General features: G+C 36.7%; 1 protein-coding gene and 1 long non-coding RNA gene across 4 annotated transcripts; both read left to right on the forward strand.

Moving 5' to 3' along the window:
- Positions 1-267: 267 nt before the first annotated feature.
- dhdds (dehydrodolichyl diphosphate synthase) lies at positions 268-7669 on the forward strand. Of its 3 annotated transcripts, none has more exons than XM_062421708.1 (9): positions 268-281; positions 842-922; positions 2466-2582; positions 2685-2827; positions 4038-4154; positions 4273-4374; positions 4504-4618; positions 5990-6097; positions 6936-7669. In XM_062421708.1, exons 2-9 carry the CDS (start codon positions 860-862, stop codon positions 7176-7178), a joined length of 1008 nt encoding a protein of 335 aa, XP_062277692.1. In that variant the 5' UTR covers positions 268-281; positions 842-859; the 3' UTR covers positions 7179-7669. The 3 variants fall into 3 exon arrangements, with proteins under 3 accessions (XP_062277692.1, XP_062277691.1, XP_062277693.1); XM_062421707.1 differs by having other exon boundaries at positions 278-418; XM_062421709.1 differs by having other exon boundaries at positions 279-293.
- A 1672-nt stretch (positions 7670-9341) lies between these two features.
- LOC133982867 (uncharacterized) lies at positions 9342-13085 on the forward strand. Its single transcript, XR_009925355.1, has 6 exons — positions 9342-9499; positions 10880-10897; positions 11249-11278; positions 11618-11665; positions 11927-11983; positions 12443-13085. It is a non-coding gene; the product is annotated as an uncharacterized LOC133982867 (long non-coding RNA).
- Positions 13086-15777: the final 2692 nt, after the last annotated feature.

The following is a 15777-nucleotide window of genomic DNA, read 5'->3' on the forward strand; positions in this document are numbered from 1 at the left end:
CCATACAGACTGACATTGTTTTACTGTAGTGTCTATTAAATAAAGTAACTTTTTTTCAAAATTAAAAAATCAAACAAACAAAACAGTTTTCTGTCCTTTGTTTAAGAGATCTCTTTTATATTTTCATACTTCAAATCGTATATGTTTAACACCAGATGGGGACATGCTCATCTCGTCCATCCACATGCGTTAAAAATCTGCTCACTTCTGACAGGAAGTCGTCACTGCGCGGCCTACGTCACTTTACTCCAACGCGGAAGCAGTCGTCATCGTAAAAATCAGTGAGTTGGAAGGTTTGTGAAATGTGATAAAAAATGCAAGTCGTTTAATGTGTGTAAGGCAGCGTGTGGTTCAGTAGTTTGAATGAATGAAGCAGCTGCCGTTACGAATAGTTGTTTTGTTGACGTTGTGTTTGTAGGTTTGTATTTTTGGGTTTTTTTTAGCCTCATAGCAGTTAGTTCATTGAGCGGCCAGGCTGGCAGTGACAAATGAAGCACCGGTGTTATGTCGAAGTCTGTTCCCCTCTTGAATAATGTCCCCCTCCTTTTTAACATTGTGTTTCTCATAGCAACACATCCGCGTTTGGAGTTAGGCTATGGTTACGGTTTAGCTGGTTGGGGTTAAGGTAAGTTTGGGTTAAGGGGAAGCAGCTCAGAAGACGAATGGTTGGGGTTATGGAGAAGGTGGGGAGGGGGGCACATACCGACGGGGGTAACAGACTTCGCCATAACACCAAATAGATATTTCTAATGTGACACATTAATGAGGCATTCGCGGAACTTTGCTGTCGTTTACATAGTGAGTTTATATTTCCTTTTCCATTTCCATCACCTGTTTGCAGACCCTTAAAACCCTGAACATGTCGTGGATACGGGAAGGTGAATTAAACCTGCTGGAAAAGATTTCAGCCAATATCCTAAAGGTAAGCCGAAATTTGTATATTCTAATGTACCTCTCTGTGTTTAGTTCTGATACATAAAATCTGTTTCCTCTAATCTTTGATTTTTGGTGAAATATTGGATCATTTAAACATTTATTGAAATGAAACCTTGTGAGATGTCTTTGGTGGAACTGTTAACAACTCATACACCTAAAATGGAAAGGTTTTGCACACACAGATGACAGGAATATGCTGATGACAATATGACAGCAACAGTCACTAGTCAAGAATAACATTTTTTTTTAAAGTAATAAAATGTATAGAGCCAAGTGAGGTGCAGATCTCGATAAGATGAAAGTCTCTGTATTACATTAGGAGAGTTATCCTTTCAGTGGCCATAAGAATAAGAGAACTATCTAAGTCTAGGTGCTGTATATTGGTTTAAGCATCCTGTAGTGGCCAGGCCGGCAGTTAATGGACTGGTCCAGAACCGACAGCATGTAAAATTACGTATTCCCATTGTGACGCATTAATGACTCATTCACGTAACTTTGTTGTCGTTTACACTGTGAGTTTATATTTTCTTCTTCCAAGTATAGTTCATGTTGAGAAGCTGACACAAACCGTTAAAAAAAGACATTTCCACATTTTCTCTCTGTTTAACCCGAGCATGTGCCTCTCGTCTACAACGTTACACAAAGCTTAACATACATTTCTCTGAAACATAATTACCCTGAAACACCCAGAGGGTCGTTTAACAATACTTAACACTGTTCAGTAGGCATTACCATGATCATCAGACTTTTCTAACCATTTTGATGAAGAAATATTCAGACGATTGCACAATAAAAAAGATTTTTGTTAAACTGGTTTCTCAAGTCGAGCTTCCAAACAAAGACAGCAGCCAGAAATAACTCAAGACTCAAGGGAAATGTATTGTCAGCCAATCCATATACAAGTACACAGTAGGTTTGCAATCATGTTTCTGTGGGGCCAGTAGTGCTACATGTAACATTAAAGGTACCACGATAAACACAAACCAAGCAAAATAGTGTAAAACATGACAAGAACATATACCTGTGCTCAATATGCATATGGGACAGTAAAAAAGATTGATACTATTTGTCTATATTAACGTTACATTAAATTATTTTATTTTATTTTTTTCATATAATATCACATTTAGATTTTTTATCATGTCATGTCTGGCTACCTGGACAGGAAATGTAGTCGCAGCTTGGGGAAACGGATTAAAATCAGTTTTCATTTATGTGATGAGAATCAGCGGCTGGAGATTGTTCATATGTCATCTGCTGAAGAAGATCGTGAGATGTCGTTGAAAGATCGGGAAAATGCCAGTAACTGGAGCATGAGTTAAAATTGTTTTGTCAAGCTGCAATTTCCAAGAATAAAACCACTCATGACAAAGATCTTTGGTTTTTTAATTACAGACGGGAAAGATTTTAGACCTACGAATGACTTGAGAGTGAGACTAATGAATATTTGTGATTTTTGTCAACTTTAAATAATGTCTCTGTCAGTATACCCTGATTCTCTCTTGATTCCCCTGATCTGTGTTTTCCAGGCGGGACCCATGCCTAAACATGTGGCCTTCATCATGGATGGTAACCGCCGCTTTGCACGTAAGAAAAACATGGAGCGTCAGGAAGGACATATGCAGGGCTTCAACAAGCTGGCAGAGGTGAGGCTGCATTAGGATTAAAATCTGTCTTCTCAAGCACGTCATCTGGGGATGAAAAGTGATCCAGTTGCTAATTAATTTGTAACCACTTTCCCCCTCCAGACACTACGCTGGTGCAAGCATTTGAACATCCCAGAGGTTACAGTGTACGCTTTCAGCATTGAGAACTTCAAGCGCACTAAAGATGAGGTGGATGGGCTGATGGAGCTGGCCAAGCAGAAATTTGAGAGACTGTTAGAGGAACGGTGAGTTTTGTGTTAAAGAAGATTTTAAAATAGCTTTTTCACTGTGTTATTTCTTGTGGAACAAATCACATTTCAAACATATGATTCACAGCTTCCTCAAAGTAAAGTAGAGAGGAAGCAAATGCAGTGCTCCAACATTGTAGTGCAGTTAAAGTTAAGTATAAGATTGAAACTCACATGTTTCAGTTTCTGTCTTTGCAAAATCAAATAGTAGTGAGAAGCCAAAAGCTACAAGAGCTCTTCCAACAGTAACAGAGCTGTTTTTTTAGTTTTTTTGGAATATGTGTTCTCCTCAAAGGTCATCTGAGTTCACTGTCGATGCTTTAAATCAACCTTGTACATAACTGCATTCAAAACATCCACAATAATCTGGGAAGGAACGTCTGTTTGGATATTTTGGTGCAATCGGACATGACACTGACACAGCAACATCCGCATTGGCCATTGAGTAAGACATAGCCTAGCATTACGAAAAACATACAGATGTGGAAAAATGGGCATGTATTGGAGCACGTTGGCTTCATTGACAGGACTAACCTGTCTCACTGAGCTGTGGTGCTTGCCACTTGCTTGCCCCACCTCATTTTCGCTCTGGTTCCTTTTAAGCCCCTTTAACTGCCAAGATGACAGGATGAAGAAAACCTAAAGTCTGGGCTTCAAAACTGTATTGTAGAAACTTTTTGTGGATGTCACAGATGCTCTGTCATGTTTTTTTCAATCTGTAATTGATTTGTGTCTTGATTTGTCACTAAATACTTTGCAAATGTCTCAGATCTGTGAAGCTGATGAGCATGTCATCGTATTGGGCATAATCTTTATCAGTCCTGATACTAATAATATCTTTATTCAACAGTTCCACATTTTCAGTATTAAAATTTTGTGTCTTTTAGCACTACTTAGTATAATTACAAAGCTGCTGCCACCAAGACGATGGTTTATGTGAGTGTTGTTGTGTTGAGCACCAACACTTGGCAAAGTGTTTTATGCACAACACTGGACTTCAGAGTATGAAACGAGAACTGTGCTCACTGACTATGTGGTATAAATTCCTACATGTAGGCATCATGTGTGGCTCTGAGCGGGAAATGCAGACAGACACGTTTCAGCAGCCTCATATGAAGGGAGTAATCATCTCGTTCTCCCTGTTCTTCATGCTTTTCTCGTTTTTTCTTTTTCTATAAATGCCTCTCTTTTCTCTGATTTTCTGTAGGGACAATCTGGAGAAGTATGGTGTTTGTATCCGAGTGTTGGGAGATTTAAATATGTTGCCACATGACCTTCAGCAAATCATTGCCAAAGCAGTGGTCACAACCAGAGCTCACAATAAGTATGTGTTTTTATCTCTATGACCCTCTTCATTAGTGACGCAATTTTAACGCCATACAACCCGTGTGAAATTGATTTTATAGTATACCTTTATAAAAGACCACATGCTTGTTTTGCAGATGTTTCCTGAATGTCTGTTTTGCCTACACGTCAAGATATGAAATCACTAATGCAGTGAGGGAAATGGCTTGGGGAGTGGAGCAGGGCCGGATCAATGCAAGGTAAACAATTGCAAAAACACTTAAGTAAATCTTGTCTGTATCCCAGAAACGTAATGCGACATGGCATATAAAAGGGAAACCTGGAGAGTCATTTCCCTCACAAGCTGTTTGTCTGTCTGTTGTGTTCAGTGATGTTTCAGAGGCGTTGCTCAGTGAGTGTCTGTACAGCAATAATTCTCCAAACCCTGACCTTCTCATCCGTACCTCAGGAGAGGTGCGACTCAGCGACTTCCTTCTTTGGCAGGTGAGGATGAGAATGATTACACTGAAAAATTATTTCAATGACAGAGGAGTTGTTACCATTAATATGCTCCTTGAGAGATCTCACTCACACTTTGGAAACAGCAAGGTAACATTAGGAGATGGGTGTTGAAGTGTTTGGTCATCATTGCAATTATGCTTAACAACTTTTTTGTTTTGTTTTTTTCCTGGCAAAGTAGCTGTAACTGACTTCCTCAATGCCTTTAGTACATATGGACATTGCCCCACAATTGTCTTTTATTTTTGAGCTAAAATGTGTCAGATGTCATGTTTACAAGACAAGCAGACATGATTGAACTTTGCTTTTAGTTTTTTCCCGTACGACTCAGTGGTAAACTTCAGTATTAGAGAGTAAGGTTAGAGTCAGTGATGTATGTTACTGGCTATATCTGTAATGGTGCAGCCATAAAAAATATGAAATGGCCATAACATTTCAGCAATATTTAGCTTTTTTACAAAGTGTAGCCAAATGGATTACTGATTTTATAAAGCCACATGACCTTGACAACTTATTTTTTCCAGTTTTGATAGACTTAACTGCCTTATTAAGTTGGAATACAATACAAGGATTTTTGTAGGATTATATGTTTCTCTTTAATATCTATACATGTTAGTATCTTAGCGGTGTGGCCTTTGATAATATCTTCTTTTTTTTAAAATAAGTTGAACACTTAAAGTCAATTGGTGTTTGTGAACACTCAGCATTCAAAGTTGGCCCCTTCTGCCCAATTCAATGAGCAGGAGGGCAAGTGAGAGTAGTGGTGGTCGAGTGAGCTAGAACTTGAATGAAGTGAGTGAGCAGTGCTGGTGGGAACAAAGCAGTGAATCAGATAAATAAAACATTATTTTGTGATTGTTTCATAGCAGTTACACTAAAGGAATAAATAAACATGCCTATTCCTCCACACAACCCGGTGGGAAGGGGCAGCATTGCTGGATTCTGGTGTAAATGCAGAGCTTCATCCTGTCCGCTGTAGCCTCTCTGTGTTTGTGTCGCTCAGCTCTGCTCTCGCTCAAGCAGACACACAGACCTGCAGCTCTTTATATACCCATCACACAGAAACAGACAGGAGAGTGGAGCAGAGGAGAGAGACGGAAACAGTGATGTAACCTGGTTGCTACACTACGAGTCCCAACCTCACACCTGTGTGCTGTTATTGCTTAGGGACTGCACACCTGCTGCCCAAAGGCAGTAATAAATAATAATAATAATAAAAGCGTAATTGAGAAGGATTACTTTTGTGAGAGAATCTATACATTCCTGCATAGTATACCTTTTTAAAGCATCTTACTGTCATATAACAGCTTCCTCTCTGTGACTTGCATTGATTTTCTTTTATCCTTTATCCCACAGACTTCTCACTCATGTTTAGTCTTTCAGTCAGTCCTGTGGCCCGAGTACTCGTTCTGGAACTTATGTGAAGCCATTCTCCAATATCAGCTAAGTCACAAATCTATTCAGGTAAGCATTTTATTGAGACGCCATTTCTTTGTTGCCAGCAATAAGGGAATATGTATCGGAAAAGGTGTACAGGGGGGTTAGCACAATAACAAGAACACCTCACAACAGTGGCTTTGCAGTAAATATAGATTGGGAGAGGGTCGTATTGATCGTTTTTTGAGACACTTTGGGATGTATTGATTGAATAAACTCCATTCTCTTGTTTTTGAGACTGTTGTGTTATAATGCATATATCCTAAAAAAGTATGTTTTCAGTCAGTGATGGTAAGGGTCAATATTTGACTTTGGTACCTCATTAATGGCCAAAATAATTGCTTGTTCATCAATTGCAAACACTACAAAGTGATATAATTTGGCAAAAGGAGGAACATCAAAATCATGGAAATATATTCCAAATACAGAAAATAGTGCATCAAACTGTGGCCCCAAAAATGACTCGTCATCATCAATTACAAAATGGGTATCTTCTGCAATGATCATAGATTGTAAGATGTTTCCATTATTTTGTCTAGCCACTGTAAATCCAAATATTGGTTATTCTTTCCCTAAATATTTAAAACAATTATTGCATGCGTTGTTGCAATGCTGCAAAGGCTGTGGTACACTTATTGCCTCACATCTTTTGCACCAGTACAGTTGGTTAAAGATGAGACTTCCTGCCAGGCTAATTTAGTAATATTCCTTTGTAAAGTAATTTGCATAACATGTACTGTACTGAGCACTGGAAGTCCCAAAGAATTATTATTTTCACCAAAAAAGGAAATCTTTCCTTGTAATTGCTGATTGACGCAATTCCCACTTACAAATGACTAATTGGAATTTAATGTGTGTATTTCAGAAAGCAAGAGACCTCCATCGAGAGCATCAAACCCAACTGCAGCTAGAGTCGGATCGTGCCTGTGTAGAAGAACACATGCAGCATCATGGGAACGGAAAGCCCGTTGACACCCAGAGAAGACAGGAGGCACAGCTGCACTACACTGCCTGCCGGGAAGAACGAGTTCAGGACTTCATAGACGCACTAAAGCACAAGAGAGACTCTTTCTTTACTGACTTATGCAGCTCGGCCATCTCGGCCTAGGAATGCTTTAAAGAAGAAACCCTATGTTGAAGTGGGGTTGAAACCTCTCCTATCCTCTTCCCAAAAGGGCTTCTGTGAAAAAGGGAAGAGTGAGCGAGTAACTTGGAAGGGTTTCATTTTGTTGCTGATTTGTACAAGACGAGAGGGCAATTTTACCCCTATGGGGCTATAGAATAATTGTTATTTATGATTGTAGATTTAAAAAGAAGTCTAACACATGGAAATGTCTGGTCAAGATTTAGTTAAATACTTGTGTAAATTGTCTGTCAAATGCATGCCATTGATTGGAAGCTCAAATTCTATGACTGAAAGCCAGGAGTCCTGTGTTTTGGAAATGTTTCCCACGCAGTTCTCCGGATTAATATAAATCAGTATAGTTTTGCATTTTTTCTTGAGGCCTAAAAAAAGTGTCAAATTGTTGAGTGTGATGTTACTGATATAACTAGATTTTGACCAGCTTTTTAAAACAGAATTAAAGTATGTCTGATGTAATTAAATGGTGTACGATTCACTCCTTTGTATTTATAACGCCACATGCCATAGTAACAGCTCATTTTGAACAGTCGCTTCAAGTGTTTTTGTCTCAATCTGGATTTTTACATATATCAGTATCTATCTTCATTTGTGCTGCAGCAAACAAGTTACTGTATTTATGTAAAGAGAAGGAAAAGGGCGTCTCTAGAAATAGAAATAATTCGGTCCATACTACCCATTCAGCTTAATTAACTTAATTAACTTACTAGCAACTGCTGGATAAGTATTAGTAGTAGTCATCATATTTACTAATGTACCAGGCTACCCCAATACATATCAGAAGGAAATATTATACTTTTTATCTGATAACATTTATTCGAGAGCTGTACTTTTCAAATTTATATTTTACATGCAAAACATATAATCAACCTCTAAGATTCCTTTTTTTAAATTGAACTACCCAACAGTATAAAAAGAAAATGCTTCCTCCATCACTGTGCAGGCAATCTTCATTCAACTTGCATCACTTGTATCAGACTATTACACCTGCTTAGATTGTTTTTGATCGGGTCAATCCGGCTAACAGTGTGAAGTAACAAACATGAAGCCTATCTAATATTAGTCGTATAATCAGGGTTGGGAAGGTTACTTTGGAATGTAACAGGTTACAGATTACTAGTTACCTTATTTAAAATGTAATAATTAATATAACTTTCAGTTACCTAAAGTACTGTAACTTATTACATTTGATTACTTTTCGATTATTTTTCAAATTTTCTAACATGTTTTGACCTGTTGGGTTAATGTACCTATTAAGTCCACTAACATCTAAGTTCCGGTGTTTTTTATGGATACTGACATGATTTATAAGAGATATAATTTCTTAGAAAACAAGATGTGTCTCTCACTTAATAATGTATTCATAGATTTTGAATATAAAATAAAGATATTTTATGAAAAAAGTAAAAAGTCCAGCATGGGCTTAATTGGTAATGTGACACCATTTAAGCCCATGTGTGCTCCAAATAAGGTCCACGTCATGATATATTTACAAAATATTACAAAATATTGTTTTTAAAGAATTAAAAACAGCAATATATGTATTCAGTAACATGTCAAATATTTTAAAATGAGGAAAAAACCCTCCTCTTGAGCAAAATCTTAAAGGTCTGACTTCAGATGTAAGCCCCTTTGTAATCATCAACATTTTCACTTTCTAGAAACTATAATTTAATTACTTTTTTCTTATTTGCGCAGTCACTGTAACTGATTAGAGTTACATTTATTTTATATTTTATATAGGGTAACTAGTAATCTGTAACCTATTACATATCCAAAGTAACCTTCCCAACCCTGCTTGTATTAGACTACCACACCTGCCAAGATTGTTTTTGTCAGTGTTTAAGATTTGTCAGCACTAAAAATTGGGTTAATCCGACTAAGATAGTGATTGTGAAGCATATCTAATATTATCCATATAATTGAGTATCTGTTATCGATCACAGCCGGATGATTGATCCCCTCAGGAGCAGTAAGTCACTACGCCCCCTGCGGCACTGATGGGTATTTTTTCCAGACGGCCTCCTGCCTCTTTAACAAATGGGCGGTGTCTGTAACCACGTGACCCACGTTCACCCAATGGCAGACGTGGAAATACTGAACTGGTTCAAACCGGTTTCGTTCTTATATTTCAGCGTATAAACTACAAAAACATTGGTTTGCATTATACATTCGCCATTTTACACAGCACCCAGTCGGTTGAAGTCTGTCATCCCTCCGGAAAAAAAACTCATTTTTTTACGCTTATTTTTTGTGCATTTTCTGCCAACAACATGGGCAAAGCGAAGGTAAGATTTTTTTTGAATTTTTATTATGTACTTCTCTAATTTTAACCTGGTGAAGCAGCTCGGTGTGGTTAGTTGACTTAAGGCAGGCTGCGTTTGATATATCTGCATCAGAGGAGCGTCATCATCATCGTCCACCAAACAACGCTTACAGCAGCCATGGCGGACCCGACAATGGAGACCTGCTCAGGCATCCTCCGCATTTTCTACCATTTGATTTTTAGATTCATATTACAAAAGGCAACGTGATAAATATTCTTCCAGATATCATTCAACACAGCCCTCCTCACAAGTGCAGCCTTTGACAGATTTGAACCACTGTAGATCACTGGCAGGTCGTTTGGAGGGAAAAAAATTAAATAAATAAATAAATAAACGACAGGTTAAAACGCAACCACAAAAACTTTCGACGTATGTTGTTAATGTGCAGCTGTCGGTTTCAAAGCATGTTTTAGTTTTTTATGAATTTTGGTAAATTATTATCAAGTGGCGAGCGGTTAACTGTCAGTCAAAATAAGTTCAAGCGCAACCTGATAATATGAGGAAGGAGAGAGAGAGGGGGAGGGGAAGTGGCTTCTTTTTTCCCCCCTCTTCACTCTGTTTTGAATGAGAAAAGTAGGGATTATTCACGCGTAATGACTGTTTTAAACGGGTTTGATTAATACGTCATGCATTTGATTTAACAATAGCCTTTTAAAAAGATGACCCCAAAAAATAAACATCCAACATCCCCGCTCAAAGATGTTATCGCTGCATTTGAATTTTGCATAAACAAATGAAGCGACGTAAAAATGAAATATGGTTCATTTTAAATGATTTTGTTTGAGTAGGATTAAACCAGGATTAGATATCCTGTAATTTAGCATGTATGGCAGTCTCTTAAAGCACCAATTTGTCATTTTAATAAAATAAAAAAAAAAGATCAAAACTATACACTGCTTTTTTAAAATATATATATATATATATATATATATATAAAACACATATTTATTTAATTTCATCTTCAATCTCTGTAGTCTTAACGCATGTCTTTTGCATTGATTATTATTATTAGTGGAAACAACAGATTAGTAAAGGAGTAATCTTATCAGTTCCCCAACAGCTGTCTGTCGGCGCGCACTGATACAAAACAAAGGAAGCTGTCAGGGCGCCAAAACGTCGTCATGGTGACAAGACAGTCTAAATTTGAATTCAAATATGCGCGGGAACTTCTTTTGTGCAAGATTATCAAATTGTCTTTAAACTGGGGTGGGGGCAGAAATACTGAAATCTTGACACTTGTGTGATTTTAAGATGTATGTTGTTATGAGTTGACATGTTTATAATACTGGTATTCAAGCTAAAAATATTAATTAATTTTTTTATTTATTTTTTGTCTTTCAGCAGACTGTCCCTCCCGAGGTTTGTAAACATTTTTGTTTATATTATTACTGTGCTCTTTTATTATAAATTAAAGTATTATACATGTATGCATTTTCAGAAAGTAATGTTGCCTGTATTTTACTTTTTCAATATGTTGGAGCTTCTGAGATTTGTAGTTTAATGCTAATTTTTAGTGTTTATTATCTCCCGATTCATGTAATTTTGACAGACTAACCCTTCAGGCACCAGTTTTAGTGCTGTGAATATTATGTTTACTTCAGGTCATGTGTTAGACATTAGGCAAATTAGTCACATCTGCAATGATAACCTCTGTATATCTTAAAGTGTAGTCTAGTTTACGTTACGTTTTTCTTTTTTTTATTTCCACAGCAAAGAAGAACCTCCCCACGGTTGGCATTGGTAAGCTTCACAGAACCAGTTTATGAATCAAATATGTATTGTAGTATTGATATTTTGCTTTGTTTTCCTTATCTAAAAATAACTGTAAACATTGAAATTAAAGTATGCATGCATCTGTCTTTTCTCGTTGCACATACCCTCTATATAAATGTATCAAAATCACATTTAAAGTAGTTTTTTATTACTGATAAGAGGAAGTAACAAATACCATTTTTTTATTGTGCTGATTACAATAGAAAGCAGAGGTACCAGCCGTTATATTTCACTGTAGCCCGTGCTCTTCTGTTGGGTAATCTACTGTTGCACACAAATTGAAATGTGTCTCTTCTTGTTTTACAGAAACCTAAAGCTGCACCAGTGGACGTCAAGAAAAAGGCTGCCGTAAAAGTATGAAACTGATTAACCAATTGCAACACAACACCTCAGTTTGCAGGATGTGATGTGTGAAACTGATTCATTGTCTTCAGTTCTCAGAAGAGAAACTTATTTTTTGCACCAGTTGCAGGGAGAAAAAAAGGCCTTTGATATACACTTTTGATATTTTAGTACTCAACATTTAGTTCGTTTAGTAATCCTGAAGCTTGTTTTAATTTGTAATGATAGAGAAATCCTATCTGTTAGTAAAAGATTGTCCTGTTATTTTTATAGAAGGCACCCAAAGCAAAGAAGGCCAAGCCCGCAGAAAATGGAAACACCAAGGCTGAGGTTTGTTTTTTGATGACAGAAAAATATAAATCTTGCACAACATACATTTTCTTCTTATTGTGTATATATATAATTTGTTCTGGAAATGTCTGAAACGCTGCCACCTAAAGTCCTGAAGTGGAGTTGGATTATTTCCATATACATACTTTGAATAAAGTGTTTTTTTTTCAATGCACTTCTGTCAATAAATGCAGTCGTCCTGTCTCTCTATCAGCAAACAAATCATTTATAAGAGATATATTTTTTAAAGTTAGTGACCTTTGTTTCAATTTTAGGTAGTATTAAAGGAGATTTAAAATTATGTGTCTGACGTGATGGAACTTGTAGTCGCCCACAAACACACTGATTAAGATGAAATCACAGCTTGGCAAGGATGATCACAGCAGAGGAGAATGTACTGTCATACTGCCAAAACAAACCATGCATGTAACGCGCTGCTTTCTTATTTTCTTTCTCCAGGAGCCAAAGGCTGAAGCCACTGAAACCAAATGAATAACGGTTGATGTGCTCACTCTGTGTACTTGGTGATTGTACAGTTTTAAATAAGTATTTTTTACCAAGTTTTATATTACAAATGTCATTTATAGATTTGTTTTGGACTTGCTTGCACTTGATGTAACAAAACTTGTTCTCACATCCATATCCATTACCGTCCATATCTTGTAGACGTGGCATTTTTAGTTTGTCTAATGCTGTTTTTTTTAAACTGCTGAGTAATAGCTATTTTCCAAGCCGTTGGATTTTTGAATCTAATTTTAAACATTATAAGGCAGCTAAAGCATATTGTTAAAAAATTTAGGGAGAATAGGAATTTTGCCTTTTCTCCTTGTGTGTTAATGTTGAACTAATAAAAAAAATTGCTTACCAAATGTTTTGAAACACTGTATATTGAAAATGCGTCTTAGTCAGTAAAAATGCCACATAAAAAAAAAGGAAAAAAATCTTAGGTCAAAAATTTGATACATCCCAAATATGTATGATGTGAACTCGGATCATCTGATGAGAAGTTATGTTAAGTTAATGTTCTGTTAGGGGAAAAGGAAGCTTTTCTGATTTCAATGGTTGATCTAAATGTTCTTGAATAAAAAAATTTCAAAATGTCTTTATGTTGTGAAATGAAAACCTTAAAAGAATTAGGAAAAGAGTTAGTTTTATTTCAAACCCCAACTTCCCCTCAGGAAGTAATTAAGTAAAATGTTTTGTAATGTGGGTCAAGGCTGAGGTCCGTTGGTGCCTGGTAGGCTCAGCTTTTGACATTATTTTTTATAACTGTTAATGTTCTTTGCTGTAGGGGTTGAGTTGAAATTAAAAGAAAAGCAGTCTTGAGAACATAAATCCTTGAGAGCAAAAATACAATGCAAGACACCTGTAAAGGTTCTGCATTAAAAACAACCCAGATAAAACAGGAAGTAGGCCAATAAAGGGTGGGTCCACATGTTCTTAAGTCTGTCTATAAACAGTAATCAGGTGCCTATAAGTACACTGAAACTGATGCTTGCTCTCATACCAGCCATTAAGAGATCTCTTCCTGATGTGTGTCCGATGTGAGATGGGACACAAAACCCAAAGTTTTATAAGGCTTCAGCAGTCTGAGTGAAGACCAATCAAATAGGCATTTCAAAATCTCCAAAACTACGGTCTTTCTCGGGGACACATCATAACACAAAGGATATTCTGCACTAAAAAAAACCTTAACGCTATTAAATACAATGGGTTTCGTCCCTGATCACTTGGATTGAAACTGATCTACGAACTGGGATCTCTTAATGAACAGCAGGAATGATTAGAGCAAGTAAAATGTGACTGTTTATATGGTCAAAGAGAACTGGGTAAAAAAAGGCCACTGCATTTACTGATCATTTTATATTGTATTTCCTTCAACCACTGTCAGGTAGTTTAATAATCAGTGCACAATATCCCTTTTAATGGAGAAATCTACCAACACTGAGATAATTTAATGGATGCATAAAGATGCACAAAATTGAAACACTCTCAAAAGTAAACCTGCTCTGGAGAACCTGAGTGTCTCTACACTGTAGGACCAGTAGAGGGCAGCGACACACCACTGCACAGAGAGGAGACGCATCTGTTTATACCAGCGGGGGTCTCCCTCCCCTTTAACATGTGCAGCCTGAGAAACTCGGTCAAATATGACGCGTATTGTTTTGAAAGCATTGACCAGACTGTGGTGGCCACACTGTGAAGATGTTTCTGTGTTTTATTGTTTCACTGTTGCAGTTAATGTTCTGTGAGCTCTTTAGAGAGATGTAAATGAAAAACAGTGAGAAAAGGGTGGAATAGAAGACAGGAAAAGCTTCTTACTTCCTATTTTAATCCAAATATCTAATTAACATTATTCAGGGTGAATGTCACATTATGTATAAATATATAAATCTTGTATATATGAAAAGTAATATATGTGTGTGTATTTAAAAGCTTTTACCAGCCAAAAAGGTCATGTGACTTTTTCTTCTTTTTTTTAAATATCTGTTTATGTCAGATATTAATCTGATATTTAATTGCACTATTTTTTTTATTATTTGTACTGTCATGTTTTCTGTATATTCGTTGTGTTCATAAAGTTGTAATAAATACCAGGAGAAACACTCAGAAGTCTATTCTGTTCTTTTTTTTACCTCGAATTTTTCCGTTCTGGAAACAGTCTCACCACAAGATCCACTTGTTGCTGTTCTGGACCTTTCAGGACATTGTGTCTAATCTAGTCTATTCCTTAATGAATTTTCAGACTGCAAAGAGCCACACCTAATGCTCAATTAAAGACTATTCAAATGTTATCAGTAAATTCATTCTGAACCTTTGAATCAGCAGTTGAAAAAAACACCAAGAGGTCAATTTTAGCATCTGTTTTGAAGAGTTATGAAACCCAAGGACTCCTCATCTGTAATGGCTCATTCATTTTTATAAAGTCTACTCAAAAATGTCACAATGCTCCTCCAAATGCTGTGTTTAGTTGTGCGTCCATCTCAAATGTCAAACATCAAGGTGACAGAAACACCCTCCATCCTTTTAGTTGGGGGATAAACAGGGTCACGTGTTCCTAGCCGGGGAGAGAAATACCGTACAGTAAATACATATGTTAAATGGGGTAACTGTTGGGGGGGGAGCTGACACCAGGAGAGGTACATTGAGGGCGGCGTCTGCTTCAAAACGCAGCTAGAGACATATTGCACGTACTCAAGTTATACACACCCGAATACTGCTGGGACATTTATATACATTAGTGCATTAGATTGATATCGAAATGAGGAAAAAACAATATGTTGTAAAGCCCTTTCTGTGATGTAGCATATATCACCTTTTCCTCTACTTCAGGTGTGACCACATGCTGTTTTTTTTTTAATTTTATTTTTGGGTGTTATTTTCTGTTCCTTAATGATACAAAACTTGAAGCAACTTCAGCCACATATTTAACCTTTTATTTGTTGCAATCTCAAAGAAATAGAGTCTTTTAAATGTGGATTTTAATGCATTTCTGACCATTTTAAAGACCTCTCATATACATTTTACAGCTGCGATTGGAAGAGATTGTTTTTAAGCCACCATGGGCGAGATGTCCTGTTCCTGGTGTCACCTTTCTCTGCAGCTTTACCAAATGTTGGGTAACAGTGACAATAAGCTGACGTAAAGCCTGTGTTTATGTTTTAAGTATGTTTTGCCTTTAAAACAGAGATTGTATTTAAAAAAAACCCAAAAAACAACTTTATTTAACAAGTTCAGAGAAGTTTGAATAATTTCTGTAAGTTTAAACCTGTGTAAATATTATTGGAACTTTA

The sequence above is a fragment of the Scomber scombrus genome, chromosome 7 (genome assembly GCF_963691925.1).
Source record: "Scomber scombrus chromosome 7, fScoSco1.1, whole genome shotgun sequence".
In the NCBI taxonomy this organism is placed as follows: domain Eukaryota; kingdom Metazoa; phylum Chordata; class Actinopteri; order Scombriformes; family Scombridae; genus Scomber; species Scomber scombrus.